The sequence below is a fragment of the Lipomyces doorenjongii genome (genome assembly GCF_038497915.1).
Source record: "Lipomyces doorenjongii strain NRRL Y-27504 unplaced genomic scaffold V1508scaffold_80, whole genome shotgun sequence".
Classification (NCBI taxonomy): domain Eukaryota; kingdom Fungi; phylum Ascomycota; class Lipomycetes; order Lipomycetales; family Lipomycetaceae; genus Lipomyces; species Lipomyces doorenjongii.
The window spans coordinates 24,116-36,858 of NW_027118147.1; the positions used below are offsets into that span (position 1 = coordinate 24,116).

Below are 12,743 nucleotides of genomic sequence, written 5' to 3' on the forward strand. Positions count from 1 at the left end.
TCTCTGACTATAAGGCGATGACCAATGGCAAAGAAAAAGGGAAGAGACTCGAATTCAAAGAAGGCTCTCAAGGCCGAGAAAGCGTTCAAGGCACAAACTAAATCTGCGGCGAAGGCCAAGAAGAAAGCGTCTAAACTCGGCGACGAAGACGTTGACGATGTCAATATCGATGACATCCTCGAGGAATATGCACGTGAAGTATGTTTATTTATAGAAGACATATTTTGTAGCTTCTGCTGTGGGACCAGGGAGAAGGCTAACTATGATGCCGAATAATAGCAAGCGAATTTCCTGGCCGTCAAAATCACACAGACTGCGAGGCCTATTAAACGGCTTAACGCGACATTGATACCTAGTCCCGCGCATCACGGTCGCAAGGAACTATTCTTATTTGGCGGCGAAGCCGTAAATGCGACAGGTTTGGCGGAATTCTACAACGATCTGTTTGTGTACAGCGTCGAAACCAACATATGGCGGAAAGTCACATCGCCAAATACTCCGCTGCCTCGCAGCGGCCACGCAATGTGCGTGCACCCGACAACAGGCGTGATCCTTCTTTTTGGGGGAGAATTTTCGTCTCCCAAGCAAAACACGTTTTATCATTACGGGGACACTTGGCTTCTAGACGGCACGACTCGCGAATGGACGAAACTTGACGTGAAAAAGGGGCCATCAGCGAGGTCAGGTCATCGCATGACGTACTGGAAGAACTACATCCTGCTACATGGAGGATTCAGGGATTTGAGCCAGTCGACGACGTATTTGGGCGATCTATGGGCGTTCGACGTGACGACTTACAAGTGGCAGCAAATCGAGTTTCCTACGAGCGCGATGAAACCTGAGCCTCGCTCCGGACACAGTTTCTTGCCGACAGAGGACGGAGCGGTAGTTTGGGGTGGGTACTCCAAAGTAAAGAACTCGCAAAAGAAAATAGTGGGCAAGGTACACATAGACTCATGGACGTTGAAGCTGTCCTCGGATTTGAAAATGCCGAGATGGGAGCGGCGGCGAAAGAGCGGGTGGGCGCCATCACCACGGGTGGGATGTTCGATGATGTTTCATAAGGGTCGCGGGATTTTGTTTGGTGGTGTTTATGATACGGAAGAGACTGAGGAGACACTGGATTCAGTGTTTTATAACGATGTTTATGCGTACCAGATTTCGGCAAATAAATGGTTTCCGTTGACATTGCGACCGCCTAGGAAGAAACCTGTGCAGCAGGAAAAGACTCGTGCGAAGACAACGACAAATGAACTTGAAGCGAACTTATCGCGTCTGCTTGGAGAGACTGAGAATGAGGACGCCAGGGATGTGAAGTTGGATGATGACTCAGAGAGCGAGGCATCGGACGAGGAGGGAGCTATGAAGGTCGACCTTCCAGTCACTTTGTCGTTACCGCATCCACGATTCAACTCTGCGACTGCAGTGTTGCAGGATTCGCTGTATATTTACGGTGGTGTGTGGGAACAAGGCGACCGTGAGCTTACTTTGGACAGCATGTACGCCATTGATCTCGGTAAACTCGAAGGCGTACGTGTGATCTGGGAGGAGTTTGCAGAAGACCTTGCGAAGGCTGAACAAGGCGAAGAAACTGACGACGATATGGACGACGAGGATGAAGATGAGGAAGATGAGGATATGGACGAGGAGGAGGAAGAAAGTAAGGAAGACGCGCCGGAGGAAATGCAAGTTGATGAAGCGGATGAGCTCGCTGATGTGGCTGTCGGTCTCGATATTGCGCCGGACCCACGGCCGTACTTACCACATCCTCGACCTTTCGAATCGTTGCGGGTGTTTTACAGTCGAACGGGAAATGAGTTCATGGAATGGGCTATTTCGAATAATAAAGACGGAAGTAAACGTGCCAAAGAACTCAAACGTGATGCGTTCGAGTTGTGTGAAGAGCGGTGGTGGGAGAGATGGGAAGAAGTTCGTGCGCAGGAGGATCAGCTAGAGGAGTTAGGCGGCATTGGCGAGATCGTCGAGCGGGAGTCAAAAACAGGCAAATCGCGTAGGTAGTTTGTATATAGCAGTTAGAATATCATTTTGGTGTTATGGTACTGTCGTCAATAAATGTATTATGATATGTGTTGAACTGCATTGTAGAGCTACAATGTTTACATATCGACACAACTAACCAAGCTCAATCAATTGCAAGTTCTACTATATGCAATCAGCATATAATGTACGGGACAAATATGGCTTTCATTTTTTTGTCTTGTTCTCATTGTTGGCAGGGTCTGGATCACTGTCAGGCATGGCATTATCTACAAAATGTGGCGAGTATTCGGAATGCAATCCCTTGGCGGACTGCATAAGTTCATAGAACTGCCCAACTTATTAGCAACACCTCCAGCTACCGCTCACATGTCGACATACCTGAATAATCTGCTCATCAGACATCTTCTCTAACTTCTCCACGTCAAGCTTCGCCTCCTTCCACTTATCTCCCTCGACAGCCTCGACGTATTGCTGCCAACTCGACAAAAACCCAACAATGTGGAGCGGATTCTCTACATCACTGTGGTGTCGGAACTCTGCCTTGACATACTGGTCGCCGAGGAAACGGTGCTCCAGAGGTAAGCGTCGGTGAGCACGGAGGATCCGGCGGTAGAGCGGGATGGGCGGCAGAACGTTCAGTTCGGGTATGTTTGTCCGCTCCGACCGGCGGGATACGCGAGCGAGAAGAGATGCTGATGGACGCATGGCTGTCTTGTGTAGCTCCTGAATGCAGTCGTGAGTGACAGCAAAATATTTATCCAATCGGAACTTTTAACAGAAGTACTCTGTGCTCTAAATCACAATGCCGGTATTGTCTATATCTATATATCAGCAGTATGTAATCGTCACTCCTCCACAATTTTCGTCAAAATGTTGTGGATTTGCAGCGATATTTGGAACCAAAGTTGTGTTCAATCTGACTGCATTGAGGAAACTGCGACACAACCCTAACCTTCTCTCTGGGGGGTGTTGTGGGTATAATTTGCCGCCGCACAATTTCCCCGTGCTTAGCTCCCTCAAATGAAATTATGTAAATTAATCCGGGTAAGTAAGTTGGCCAAGGCTTCCTGATTCTTGGTGTCAACGACTGTGAGAATACCTCAGACGCGGCCAAGAATCTTCACATCTTCAGAAGGCTTTGGACGTTGTTATTATTTTTTGATATCAATTGTCTATAACATAGGCTGATATAGACTGGTTGTGGAAATACGCTGCAAATCCGTAAGGCGACAAAATAAAACTCGAGAATATTTCAGGCGAAGATTCAGCGTCAAATAATTGGAACCCGCCTGTGCTCACAGATAGCGGCGTTTGTTTGTTTGCTGTATAAAGTTGACTTCGACTACTGGGGCGAATCGCCGAAATGTCTTTAGCATGACGCTACGCCATTATATAATTATTACTGTTGCGGTCATAGACATATAACTCTATGATGACGCAATCTATCTTGATTAAGGCTAGCTGGATTCGAGGTTTCCATTGCGACTAGTAAGCGGTGAGCAATAGACACATAAGGGAAGCCGAGAGTGATATCTTGGCAAGTCTTGTGGAAGCTTGGCAAAGTCGCCAGTCATGGGAGCAGAGTGCCAGTTCATTCCGGCGATCTCAGTATACATAGCAAGGCCCGGGGGGGGGGGGTGGGTGGGCGATGGATTGCGGCGACTCTATCTGATAAGATGACGGCTGATCTGACGTCGTCTCGGAGCCGCAAGCATATCGGGCGCCGCGCAGACCTCCAGACTCCAGTTCATGCACTTACAGAGCACTTGGCTCAAATTCGCCACGTGCGGAACCATAGTCATGCCGGCACCTCCAGCACCTTGACGCTCTGTAACTGCGTGGCACGTGCAACTTCCTCGCTTTCTTCTTTGGGACTAGCATCTGTAGAATTGCCGCTTTCGGCCACTACGCCGGGAATTTCTGTATTGCTGATCAGTTGCTCCCAAGGCCCGTTCGGCATCTACGAGTAAACTACTCCCCACGAGCTACTTACACCTCAAGCGATTGCTATACCAGTCACACTCTAACCCCGCAAGACCCTCACGATATGGGTGTCGACGGGCTCGTATACTCATCGCATGGCCAGATCCGTTCCCATGGCTGGTGCAACGGAAGTACTCGCGCATCAAATGCCCGCCGAGCCTCGTTTACATCGTGTCTCTTTCGCCTCTCCCGTTCTCTATCGCGAATCTTGGCCCCTCTTTGGCTGCTAAGGACCGCTAATCTATATATTTTACCCCGTTTCTCCCTAGGTCCACGTATATCCTACTGTTCCCGAATCGCCCCTTAACAATCACTACTGCTCTGGCATTTCATCGACGCACTCAAAAACATTTCTTCCTTCTCAACTCGGTCCGGTCACTCTGTATTTAGCATTTGTCCGCAAGGAAGTCGTCAACTTGGCCACCCTTCGTCTTTTTGTTCTCCGCCATTTCAGATCTAAACTATGGTCAATAAGAAAAAAGACTTGATCCCTCAGTTCCATTACTCGGAGCCGCCCTACAAGCAGCCTTTTGCACATGTGGTTGGTACGTGGCATTGCAATGATACCTCTAATATCCAACTAACGTCTTGTAGACGAACTCAATACCAACATCGAGACTGGGTTGATGTTAGCGGAGGCAGAACGACGTATATCTGAATATGGACAAAACAAGATTGACGGTGACAGCGGGGTCTCTCTAATCAAGGTCATTGCCAAACAGTGCACTAACGCCATGGGACTTGTTCTTGTGCTTGCCATGGCTCTGTCCTACGGAGTCAACGACTACGTCGAAGGAGGTGTCATCACCGCCGTTATTCTCATCAACGTCATCGTCGGCGTCGTGCAGGAGTACCGCGCCGAGCAAACTATAGACTCTCTCCGTTCACTTTCGTCACCAACCGCTACGGTCCTCCGGGATGGTGTTATTGACCATATCCCCTCAATTAACGTCGTCCCTGGTGACATTATCGACATCAAGACCGGCGATGTCTTGCCCGCGGATGTTCGTCTCGTCGATACTATGAATTTCGAGACCGATGAGGCGCTTCTGACTGGCGAATCGCTTCCGGTCCTAAAGGATCATGCGATTGCGTTCCCTGACGACGTTGATGTTGGTGACCGCATCAATGTCGCGTATTCGTCTTCTACTGTTGTCATGGGTCGTGCTCGTGGAGTTGTCATTGCAACTGGTATGGCTACAGAAATTGGTTGCATCGCAGCCTCGCTCGCTAGTAAGAAGCGAAAGTCAGGCCGATCGATGAACGCGCGCAAGTATGGTCCTCTCCAGCTTGTGAAGGGCTCTTCGCTCAGATTATGGGACGCAATCGGCAGCTTCCTTGGTCTCACAGTTGGTACTCCGTTGCAACGTAAGCTGGCGATATTGGCGTACTTCCTCCTCTTCTTTGCCTGCTTGCTGGCGCTTATTGTCTTTGGCACCAACAACTTTAATGCCTCTCACGAGGTTGCCATTTACGCCATCTCGCTTGGCATCGCTATCATTCCGGAGTCCTTAATTGCCGTGTTGACAATCACCATGGCCGTCGGCATGCGTCGCATGGTCACTAGGCGTGTCATTGTGCGCAAGCTCGACGCTCTCGAAGCCCTCGGAGGTGTCACTAACATTTGCTCAGACAAGACTGGTACTCTTACCCAAGGTAAGATGTTGACGCGAAAGGCTTGGATCCCTGGCGTCGGTATCTACTCTCTCACTGAATCGCGATCATCGGTCGACCCGACATCAGGCAACGTCGAGTTTCTTCCTTACACTCACCCCTATCGAGTGGCTGATAAGGACGGAGAGATGTCACCAATTGCTGTGTCGCCCACTGGTGAGACCGTCTCTGTCATGCTTTCCGATGAAAAGAAGACCGATATAAACACGACGAGCGTCGATTCCAATCACCCTGACTCCACCCTTTCCGTCTTTCTCGAGGCTTGTGCCCTTTGCAACCTCGCTACTATTCGCTTTGATAAAGAAAAGAGCCAATGGATTGCTACTGGTGATCCCACTGAGGTATGTTTCGATTGTACAGTGGATATCCTATCCGACACTAATGGATATATAGATTGCCCTACAGGTGTTTGCCGAGAGGTTCTCATACGGAAAGAAAAGCCTCATTGAACGAGGCTGGAGCCAGCTGGCTGAGTATCCATTTGACTCTGACGTTAAGCGCATGTCTGTCGTCTTCGAGGGGCCATCGGCCGAAAAGACTACCGATCGTGGTGAAGTTGTCGTTTTCTCCAAGGGCGCTGTTGAGCGTATCATCGATCTTTGTACCGGCATTGGCATGGGATGCAATTATGAAGTTATGACCGAGAGCACGAAGGCCGAGATCATGTCTGTCGTGACGGATCTTGCTACACAAGGTCTTCGAGTTCTCGCCATTGCTCGACGTATCGAGCAGAACCCCAAACCATCTTATCTCGACTACACTCGGGATCTCGTCGAGAAAGAACTTACTCTTCTCGGTCTCGCTGGTATCTACGATCCTCCACGATTGGAAAGTAAAGCGTCTGTATTGCAATGCGCTGCCGCTGGCATCAAGGTCCATATGCTTACCGGTGATCATCCCGGAACTGCCCAAACAATCGCTCGAGAAGTCGGCATCATCCCTAGAACAACTGACGATCTGCCTCCTCATGTAGCTCGCACTTTAGTCATGACTGCCGCCCAATTCGACGCGCTTTCGGACGAAGAGATCGATAAGCTTGAGACTCTTCCACGAGTCATAGCTCGGTGTGCGCCTAATACCAAGGTCCGCATGATCGAGGCTTTGCACAGACGATCTGCCTATGCCGCTATGACTGGTGACGGCGTGAACGACTCTCCAAGTTTGAAGATGGCCGATGTCGGTATTGCCATGGGTATGGGTGGCTCTGATGTTGCCAAGGCTGCTTCTGATCTCGTGTTGACGGACGACAATTTCGCATCCATTGTCTCTGCTATCGAAGAAGGTCGCCGTATGTTCGACAATATCCAGAAGTTCATCTTGCACTTGCTTGTGGCCAACGTTGCGGAGGTGCTTTTGCTGGTCGTTGGTCTTGCGTTCAAAGATGATTATGGATTATCGGTCTTTCCGTTGGCTCCTTTGCAGATCTTGTGGATCAACATGATTACCTCGCCTGGTCCTGCATTTGGTCTCAGCCTTGAGCCTGCTAGCCACGACATCATGAAGCGACCTCCTCGCGACAGCAGGAAAGGTATATTTTCCTGGGAGATTGTTGCTGATACCCTTGTTTACGGTTGTATTATGGTAAAGATGTTTTCGATATTATTTATTGAAGGCAACAGCTAACAATCTTATAGGGTGCCTGCTGCCTTATGAGTTTTACGGTCATTGTTTACGGCCACGGCAATGGCGAGCTCGGCGAGAACTGCAACTCTGCGTATAATGACTCGTGCGATGTCGTCTTTCGAGCCCGCGCAGCCATGTTCGCACAACTCACCTGGCTGATCCTTATCAGCGCCTTGGAATTCAAGAATTTTCGTCGGTCAGTGTTCCGCCTGAACGTTGACGACAAGTCCGTATTCCCCTTCTTCAAGGACATGTACAGCAACAAATTCCTGCTATTCTCCGTCCTCATTGGCGCGTTTTCCGTATTCCCCGTCATACACATCCCAAAGCTCAACACAGACGTCTTCAAGATGAAGGCAATCACCTGGGAATGGTCCCTTTTGGCAGTCGTTATGGTTATTTTCGTCTTCGGCGTCGAAACCTGGAAGTTTGTTAAGCGCCAGACTAACATGTTCACGAAACAGCAGGTCGAATCTGAGGCGGATTTGAATTTGGCTTAGGTCAAAACCGAATGTCTTACTTTTTGACTCGTATAGTTTGCGATTGTCTTTTTATGTTTCTTTTGCATTAGCTAGAGTTGTGCTGATATATTGGGGGATATTGAGTATAAGTCAGTTTTGTTACATGAATAAGTAAGTTGTGTTACATGAATATATATGTTTCCATCATAATTAAACCGTTGGACGTAACTTCGTCAACTACTCTATTTGTCGGCCAATACATCTATTACGCACTCAAAACCTCCTCAACACGCTTTACGACTGCCAATAACTTTTCCTCTGCCAAGCGGCCAGCAACGATTTGCAGGTTAACGGGCAGACCGTCCATAGTCTCGGGATCATCTATAATCTCCGTCAGCATCTCATTTACCAGTTGTATTCAATACGAGGCACTGACACAATGGCCAATTAGTACTATCCCAATCGTTGCGGGGAACATACGCCCTCTGTTCCTCGTTCAAGGAGTCGATCTCCTTGTCGACCTTGGACACAGGGAACACGGCGGCGCTATAATCTAATCCGTTCCAGACACGGGTGTATCCGACCCAGCTATGCCTCCGTCAACATACTACACAACTGTCAATTTTCGTGAAACTTACTTGGTCTTGCGGCATGGAACAGCAGTGTGTGGGCATCCAGGCGCCAGAATGAAATCAATAGGTTCGGAGGTACTTGTCAGCTTTCCAGACGCGTTCCATCTGTCAAGATACTTCTTCTGAAGCTCACGCTTGAGCACCATATTGTGCCAGTATTCCGGAATCGAAATAGGCGGGCCTCGGTTCACCATTGCCTCAACGTATGGCATAAACGGCTCGCCCATCTTGTTGACATCACTCTTAACGTCCTCGCCACCGTCCGCGATATAGAACTTGTTCAGAATAGGAACGAGTTCCTGATGTAAATCCGGCACAGACCATTCGACGATCTCGTGCCCTGCAGCTTTCAATTTCTCAGCTGCTTCGCGGAGAGTGCGTTCGATTGGCGGGTGCACGCGAACAACGCCGTCGTCTTTCATGACGCCGATGATAAATTTCTTTTTGGAGAGGTACTGATCGAAGATGTCCTGGCGCCACGGGATGGGTATGCATTTCGGGTCGAGCGTCCAGGGTTCATTCTCGATGACGGCTTTCGTGATAGAGATTAAGGAGTCGAGGTTTCGAGTCATTGGGCCGATGACACTGGGGACGTGCTCCTGGCCATCAATGGTGACTGGGACGCCTTCGTACGGAATTCGCCATGCCTACATTATTAGCTTTATCTTATAAGACATAGACGAATTGAGACGTACGCTAGGACGAAGACCGTATCCACCGTTCATGACCTGAGGAATACGCACACTACCGCCGAGATCGGTACCCCAGCCCATAATACTAGCTTTCAATGCAAGCAAAGCGCCTTCACCGCCAGTCGAACCGCCCGACGTAAAATCACGACGCCGCGGATTGACAGTGCATCCCCACAATGGGTTTTCGCATTCGCACCACATAATACTCTGTGGCAGATTCGTCTTCGCAATGACGACTGCGCCTTCCTTCTCGAAGATAGTGACCAAGACTGCTTCTTTCGACTTGTCCGTTACTGGGTTGTTCGCGCGACCGACGTACCCGAGTGTGGTGTCGACACCGTACACGTTGAATTGGTCCTTGAGAGTAAGGGGCACACCGTGGTATTTGCCCACAGTCTTGCCTTCCTTGGAATAGTATTCGTCGAGTTCCTTAGCACGCGCTAACGCCTGCTCAAACACAACTTCCGATAATGCATTGGTCTGGTGCAGTACCATGTCAGCAGCGCCCTCAAATATCATTCATTCCAAGTACTGTAAACTCACCAACTGATGAGCAACTGTAGCACGCTTGATATAAGCGCTAATAACCTCAGTGGCAGAATACGTGCCCTCTCTTATCTTCGCAGCAAGCGTATCGATATCGTCAATCGCCGTAATTTCCTTCTCCTTCGCAGAAAGCAAACTGTCCGCGCCGCCCTTGTCGAAAAAATCGTACACGTAGAGATCATCTTTAGGCGGAAGGGCAGACTCGGGGAGTTTGTACGGCTCGAGGAGCTTTTCTCGGTCGGCCCGTTTTTGGGCGACGACATCTTGCCAGGTGACCATTGTGGAGGAAGGGTGTGCAGAAATGTGGGATAGATTGTCTATAGCATTTTAGCGTAGTACTTGATAAACGGCCGATAAGGTGTGCTTGGCCTTTGTAGCTGTAATTACCTCTAGAGAAATGTAGAAGTCGAAGTCGAGTGAGTGAGATATGGGAATAAGCAGTCTTCCGGTGAACGATCCTAAATTGAGAAGCGTAGCGTTTTCTTGAAAGTGTTCCGAGGTCAGTGAGGCAATCGTGTACCAGGAAGTTCCCGTGATTGTTAAGATACGAGAAATTTACGGGTCAGGTATTTCCGGAAGCGCCCGAAATGGAGGCGGGTTGGTACGAATCGACTGCTGGATGCGAACGTTTACAATAAACAAATTTGCAGATCTGATTACCAATCAGACTAGAGTCAAGTAGAGAGGGGCTTCACTGTGTCTCCAGAGCAGATCCATGTCTACAGCTGCGGCTGGCCATCTCAATTTCGACGCAATTGGTCGAAAAGTCATGTCAGCAAAATCTAGAGGGATTAAGTTTCAGAATATAAAATTCGACTCATTCCAAATCTTCTGTTCGAGCGATGACGGACTCTGTTCTCAACAGGGGCAGCAAATCGTAGCTGATAAGCCGTCGAGCCAATCGGGGCGACCGTCGATAACCGTGCGGCGTACCCATCCCGACTCAGGGTTTATCGCAGAAAGAAGAAATCAAGGTTTTCTACTGGATTTAAATTGCCGTTAAGGACAATACGAGCTACATACTCCATTAAGGCGTTATGCTCTCTGTCCGGCGTTTATGAGGCGTGTGCAGTACTGCATGCGCTCTTAATATTTTGCAATTGGCCCTAGGCAATTACAAGTGTATAATCCACTGCGTACAATACAGCGAATAAATTTAGAGAATCTTTTCGGACGTAGAATTTTCGATACCACTACTTAGACAATTGTAACTCGATATTGAATTGGAGCAGTCTTGCCATTGAAGGCACTAGCGGCCGCCGGACCCAACGTGTGCGGGCCAGCAACAACGATGTCGTAAGGTTTGCCGAAATCTGGCGACGTCTACTTCTAGTTCTCCAGCATTATTATTCTCCCAGTAACAATCACCGGTCTGGAACAGTCGTCGATTCGATACAATAATCAATTAGACCAGCTCAATCTTACAATAATGGTTAAGAAACGTGCGTTATTATTTTGTCCAGTTTCGCCATGTTTGATAAACCCACTCTGTCACCCAGAGGTACGGAGTTGACAGGCGGCAGGATGAGGTTCACGCGGGGCGTACAACATCTATTGCATGAATTGCAGTTAACATTTATTGGCTACAGGTGTTCTCGTTTGCTATGGTGTCGATATTGATGCTGTCGCCGGTTGGCTTGGATCCTACGGTGGAGAGGACTCCTCCAACGATATCTCTAGAGGTACGTAGTTAGTCTAACTATCACACCAAAGTCAATTGATGAATACGTGTTAAATAATGAATAGGTCTCTGGGCTGGCACCATTGGTGTCCGCCGACTATTGACGATGTTCGACAAGTACGGTATCAAAGCGACGTGGTTCATCCCGGGCCATTCCCTGGAGACCTTCCCCGAAGAGTGTGCCATGATCCGAGATGGGGGCCACGAGATGTAAGTTATTATCTCTACTAAGTTAGCCGCTTACCAGCTTGCTGATTCTTCGTCACAGCGGTCTCCACGGATACTCCCATGAGAACCCTGCTGACATGACGATCGAGCAGCAGGCCGACGTGCTTGACCACACATACAAGCTCCTCACCAAGTTCTGCGGCAAGCCACCCAAAGGTAGTGTCGCCCCTTGGTGGGAAACGTCAAAGGAAGGTGCTGAGTTGTTGCTAAAATACGGTATCGAGTACGATCACTCACTCAGCCATCACGATGCCCAGGCATACTGGCTGCGTACCGGCGACACCTGGACTAAGATCGACTACTCCAAGAAGGCGTCTGAATGGATGAAGCCTCTTATCTATGGACAGGATACTGGTCTTGTTGAGATTCCTGGCAATTGGTACATCGACGACTTGCCTCCAATGGTACGTGGGTTGCATATTATATTTGGGCTCTAAGGCTAATGTGAATTACATAGATGTTCATCAAGGCTAGTGCCAACTCTCACGGTTACGTCAACCCTCGCGATATTGAGGACATCTGGAAGGATCACTTTGAGTACTTCTACCGCGAATACGACGAGTTCATCTTCCCCATGACCATCCACCCCGACGTCTCCGGTCGACCACACGTCTTGCTTATGCACGAGAGGTATTTAAATTTCCTCATTAGGCTAGAATATTAGCTAATCAGGTATAGAATTATTGAGTTTATTAACTCACACGATGGCGTTGAGTGGGTTACTATGGGCGAAATGGCAGACGACTTTAAGTCCAAGAACACCCCTCCTCCTGGCGCGCTTATGCCTGCTCCCGCCGGTGCTATTCTCAAGGAGCAAGAGAAGTAAAGATTGGTGAAACCGTTGGAGTTCTGTTTACTTTTTTAATTTAGTTGTGTCGATTGTTGTAGTTGACCGCAGATGGACTTTGGTAACATAGTGCGAACATCTTTCTAGGAAACGTGAACTATTCTTTCCGCTTGCGTTAGTCGTGTACTAGTTAATACAAAGTCAAAAAATTTCACTGGTTTAACTGATGCGTCGACCAAAAGTCGGGACATTTGGGGAGGAATAGTTGACGACGGATCGACGCCTGTCACGTGAAACGTGGCTGTGCTGTAATAGAAGTACCGCCGCACGGTGCTGAGGTAGGGTCTAAAAGGCTCGGCAAACTGATTCACCTAAAATCTGATGATTTAATTGTCACTGCAGCTTAGCGCGAGCACATCGGAAGGCATTATACTA

General features: G+C 48.8%; 5 protein-coding genes across 5 annotated transcripts; 3 read left to right on the forward strand and 2 right to left on the reverse strand.

Moving 5' to 3' along the window:
• Window positions 1-2: 2 nt before the first annotated feature.
• On the forward strand, window positions 3-2,137 carry V1508DRAFT_457905 (uncharacterized protein). Its single transcript, XM_066942697.1, has 2 exons — window positions 3-198; window positions 280-2,137. The coding sequence occupies exons 1-2, from the start codon at window positions 25-27 to the stop codon at window positions 2,017-2,019; spliced, it is 1,914 nt and encodes a 637-aa protein (XP_066793208.1). The 5' UTR covers window positions 3-24; the 3' UTR covers window positions 2,020-2,137.
• On the reverse strand, window positions 2,052-2,914 carry V1508DRAFT_376279 (ACN9-domain-containing protein). The gene is made up of 2 exons (XM_066937593.1): window positions 2,380-2,914; window positions 2,052-2,328 (listed from the first exon to the last, which is right to left on the reverse strand). The coding sequence occupies exons 1-2, from the start codon at window positions 2,704-2,706 to the stop codon at window positions 2,206-2,208; spliced, it is 450 nt and encodes a 149-aa protein (XP_066793209.1). The 5' UTR covers window positions 2,707-2,914; the 3' UTR covers window positions 2,052-2,205.
• A 1,295-nt stretch (window positions 2,915-4,209) lies between these two features.
• Window positions 4,210-8,137, forward strand: V1508DRAFT_280444 (uncharacterized protein). The gene is made up of 4 exons (XM_066936519.1): window positions 4,210-4,529; window positions 4,579-5,999; window positions 6,052-7,239; window positions 7,293-8,137. Exons 1-4 carry the CDS (start codon window positions 4,448-4,450, stop codon window positions 7,779-7,781), a joined length of 3,180 nt encoding a protein of 1,059 aa, XP_066793210.1. The 5' UTR covers window positions 4,210-4,447; the 3' UTR covers window positions 7,782-8,137.
• Window positions 7,861-10,025, reverse strand: V1508DRAFT_425339 (amidase signature domain-containing protein). The gene is made up of 5 exons (XM_066941418.1): window positions 9,610-10,025; window positions 9,070-9,546; window positions 8,381-9,021; window positions 8,179-8,330; window positions 7,861-8,123 (listed from the first exon to the last, which is right to left on the reverse strand). The coding sequence occupies exons 1-5, from the start codon at window positions 9,889-9,891 to the stop codon at window positions 8,008-8,010; spliced, it is 1,668 nt and encodes a 555-aa protein (XP_066793211.1). The 5' UTR covers window positions 9,892-10,025; the 3' UTR covers window positions 7,861-8,007.
• Window positions 10,026-10,913: 888 nt separating this feature from the next.
• Window positions 10,914-12,647, forward strand: V1508DRAFT_425343 (uncharacterized protein). Its single transcript, XM_066941419.1, has 6 exons — window positions 10,914-11,054; window positions 11,202-11,294; window positions 11,359-11,503; window positions 11,562-11,925; window positions 11,979-12,151; window positions 12,200-12,647. Exons 1-6 carry the CDS (start codon window positions 11,042-11,044, stop codon window positions 12,345-12,347), a joined length of 936 nt encoding a protein of 311 aa, XP_066793212.1. The 5' UTR covers window positions 10,914-11,041; the 3' UTR covers window positions 12,348-12,647.
• Window positions 12,648-12,743: the final 96 nt, after the last annotated feature.

What these genes read in the sequence shown, in the direction of transcription:
- V1508DRAFT_457905 (XM_066942697.1), top strand. Translation starts at nt 25, where the DNA reads ATGGCAAAGAAAAAGGGAAGAGACTCGAATTCAAAGAAGGCTCTCAAG. An exon ending in TCGAGGAATATGCACGTGAA is followed by an intron (nt 199 to 279) that starts GTATGTTTATTT and finishes GCCGAATAATAG; the next exon opens with CAAGCGAATTTCCTGGCCGT.
- V1508DRAFT_376279 (XM_066937593.1), bottom strand. Translation starts at nt 2,706, where the DNA reads ATGCGTCCATCAGCATCTCTTCTCGCTCGCGTATCCCGCCGGTCGGAG. An exon ending in CTGATGAGCAGATTATTCAG is followed by an intron (nt 2,329 to 2,379) that starts GTATGTCGACAT and finishes TAAGTTGGGCAG; the next exon opens with TTCTATGAACTTATGCAGTC.
- V1508DRAFT_280444 (XM_066936519.1), top strand. Translation starts at nt 4,448, where the DNA reads ATGGTCAATAAGAAAAAAGACTTGATCCCTCAGTTCCATTACTCGGAG. An exon ending in CTACTGGTGATCCCACTGAG is followed by an intron (nt 6,000 to 6,051) that starts GTATGTTTCGAT and finishes ATGGATATATAG; the next exon opens with ATTGCCCTACAGGTGTTTGC. An exon ending in TTGTTTACGGTTGTATTATG is followed by an intron (nt 7,240 to 7,292) that starts GTAAAGATGTTT and finishes ACAATCTTATAG; the next exon opens with GGTGCCTGCTGCCTTATGAG.
- V1508DRAFT_425339 (XM_066941418.1), bottom strand. Translation starts at nt 9,891, where the DNA reads ATGGTCACCTGGCAAGATGTCGTCGCCCAAAAACGGGCCGACCGAGAA. An exon ending in GATACGGTCTTCGTCCTAGC is followed by an intron (nt 9,022 to 9,069) that starts GTACGTCTCAAT and finishes CTAATAATGTAG; the next exon opens with GCATGGCGAATTCCGTACGA. An exon ending in GTTCCATGCCGCAAGACCAA is followed by an intron (nt 8,331 to 8,380) that starts GTAAGTTTCACG and finishes ACGGAGGCATAG; the next exon opens with CTGGGTCGGATACACCCGTG.
- V1508DRAFT_425343 (XM_066941419.1), top strand. An exon ending in CGAGATGGGGGCCACGAGAT is followed by an intron (nt 11,504 to 11,561) that starts GTAAGTTATTAT and finishes TCTTCGTCACAG; the next exon opens with CGGTCTCCACGGATACTCCC. An exon ending in GTCTTGCTTATGCACGAGAG is followed by an intron (nt 12,152 to 12,199) that starts GTATTTAAATTT and finishes AATCAGGTATAG; the next exon opens with AATTATTGAGTTTATTAACT.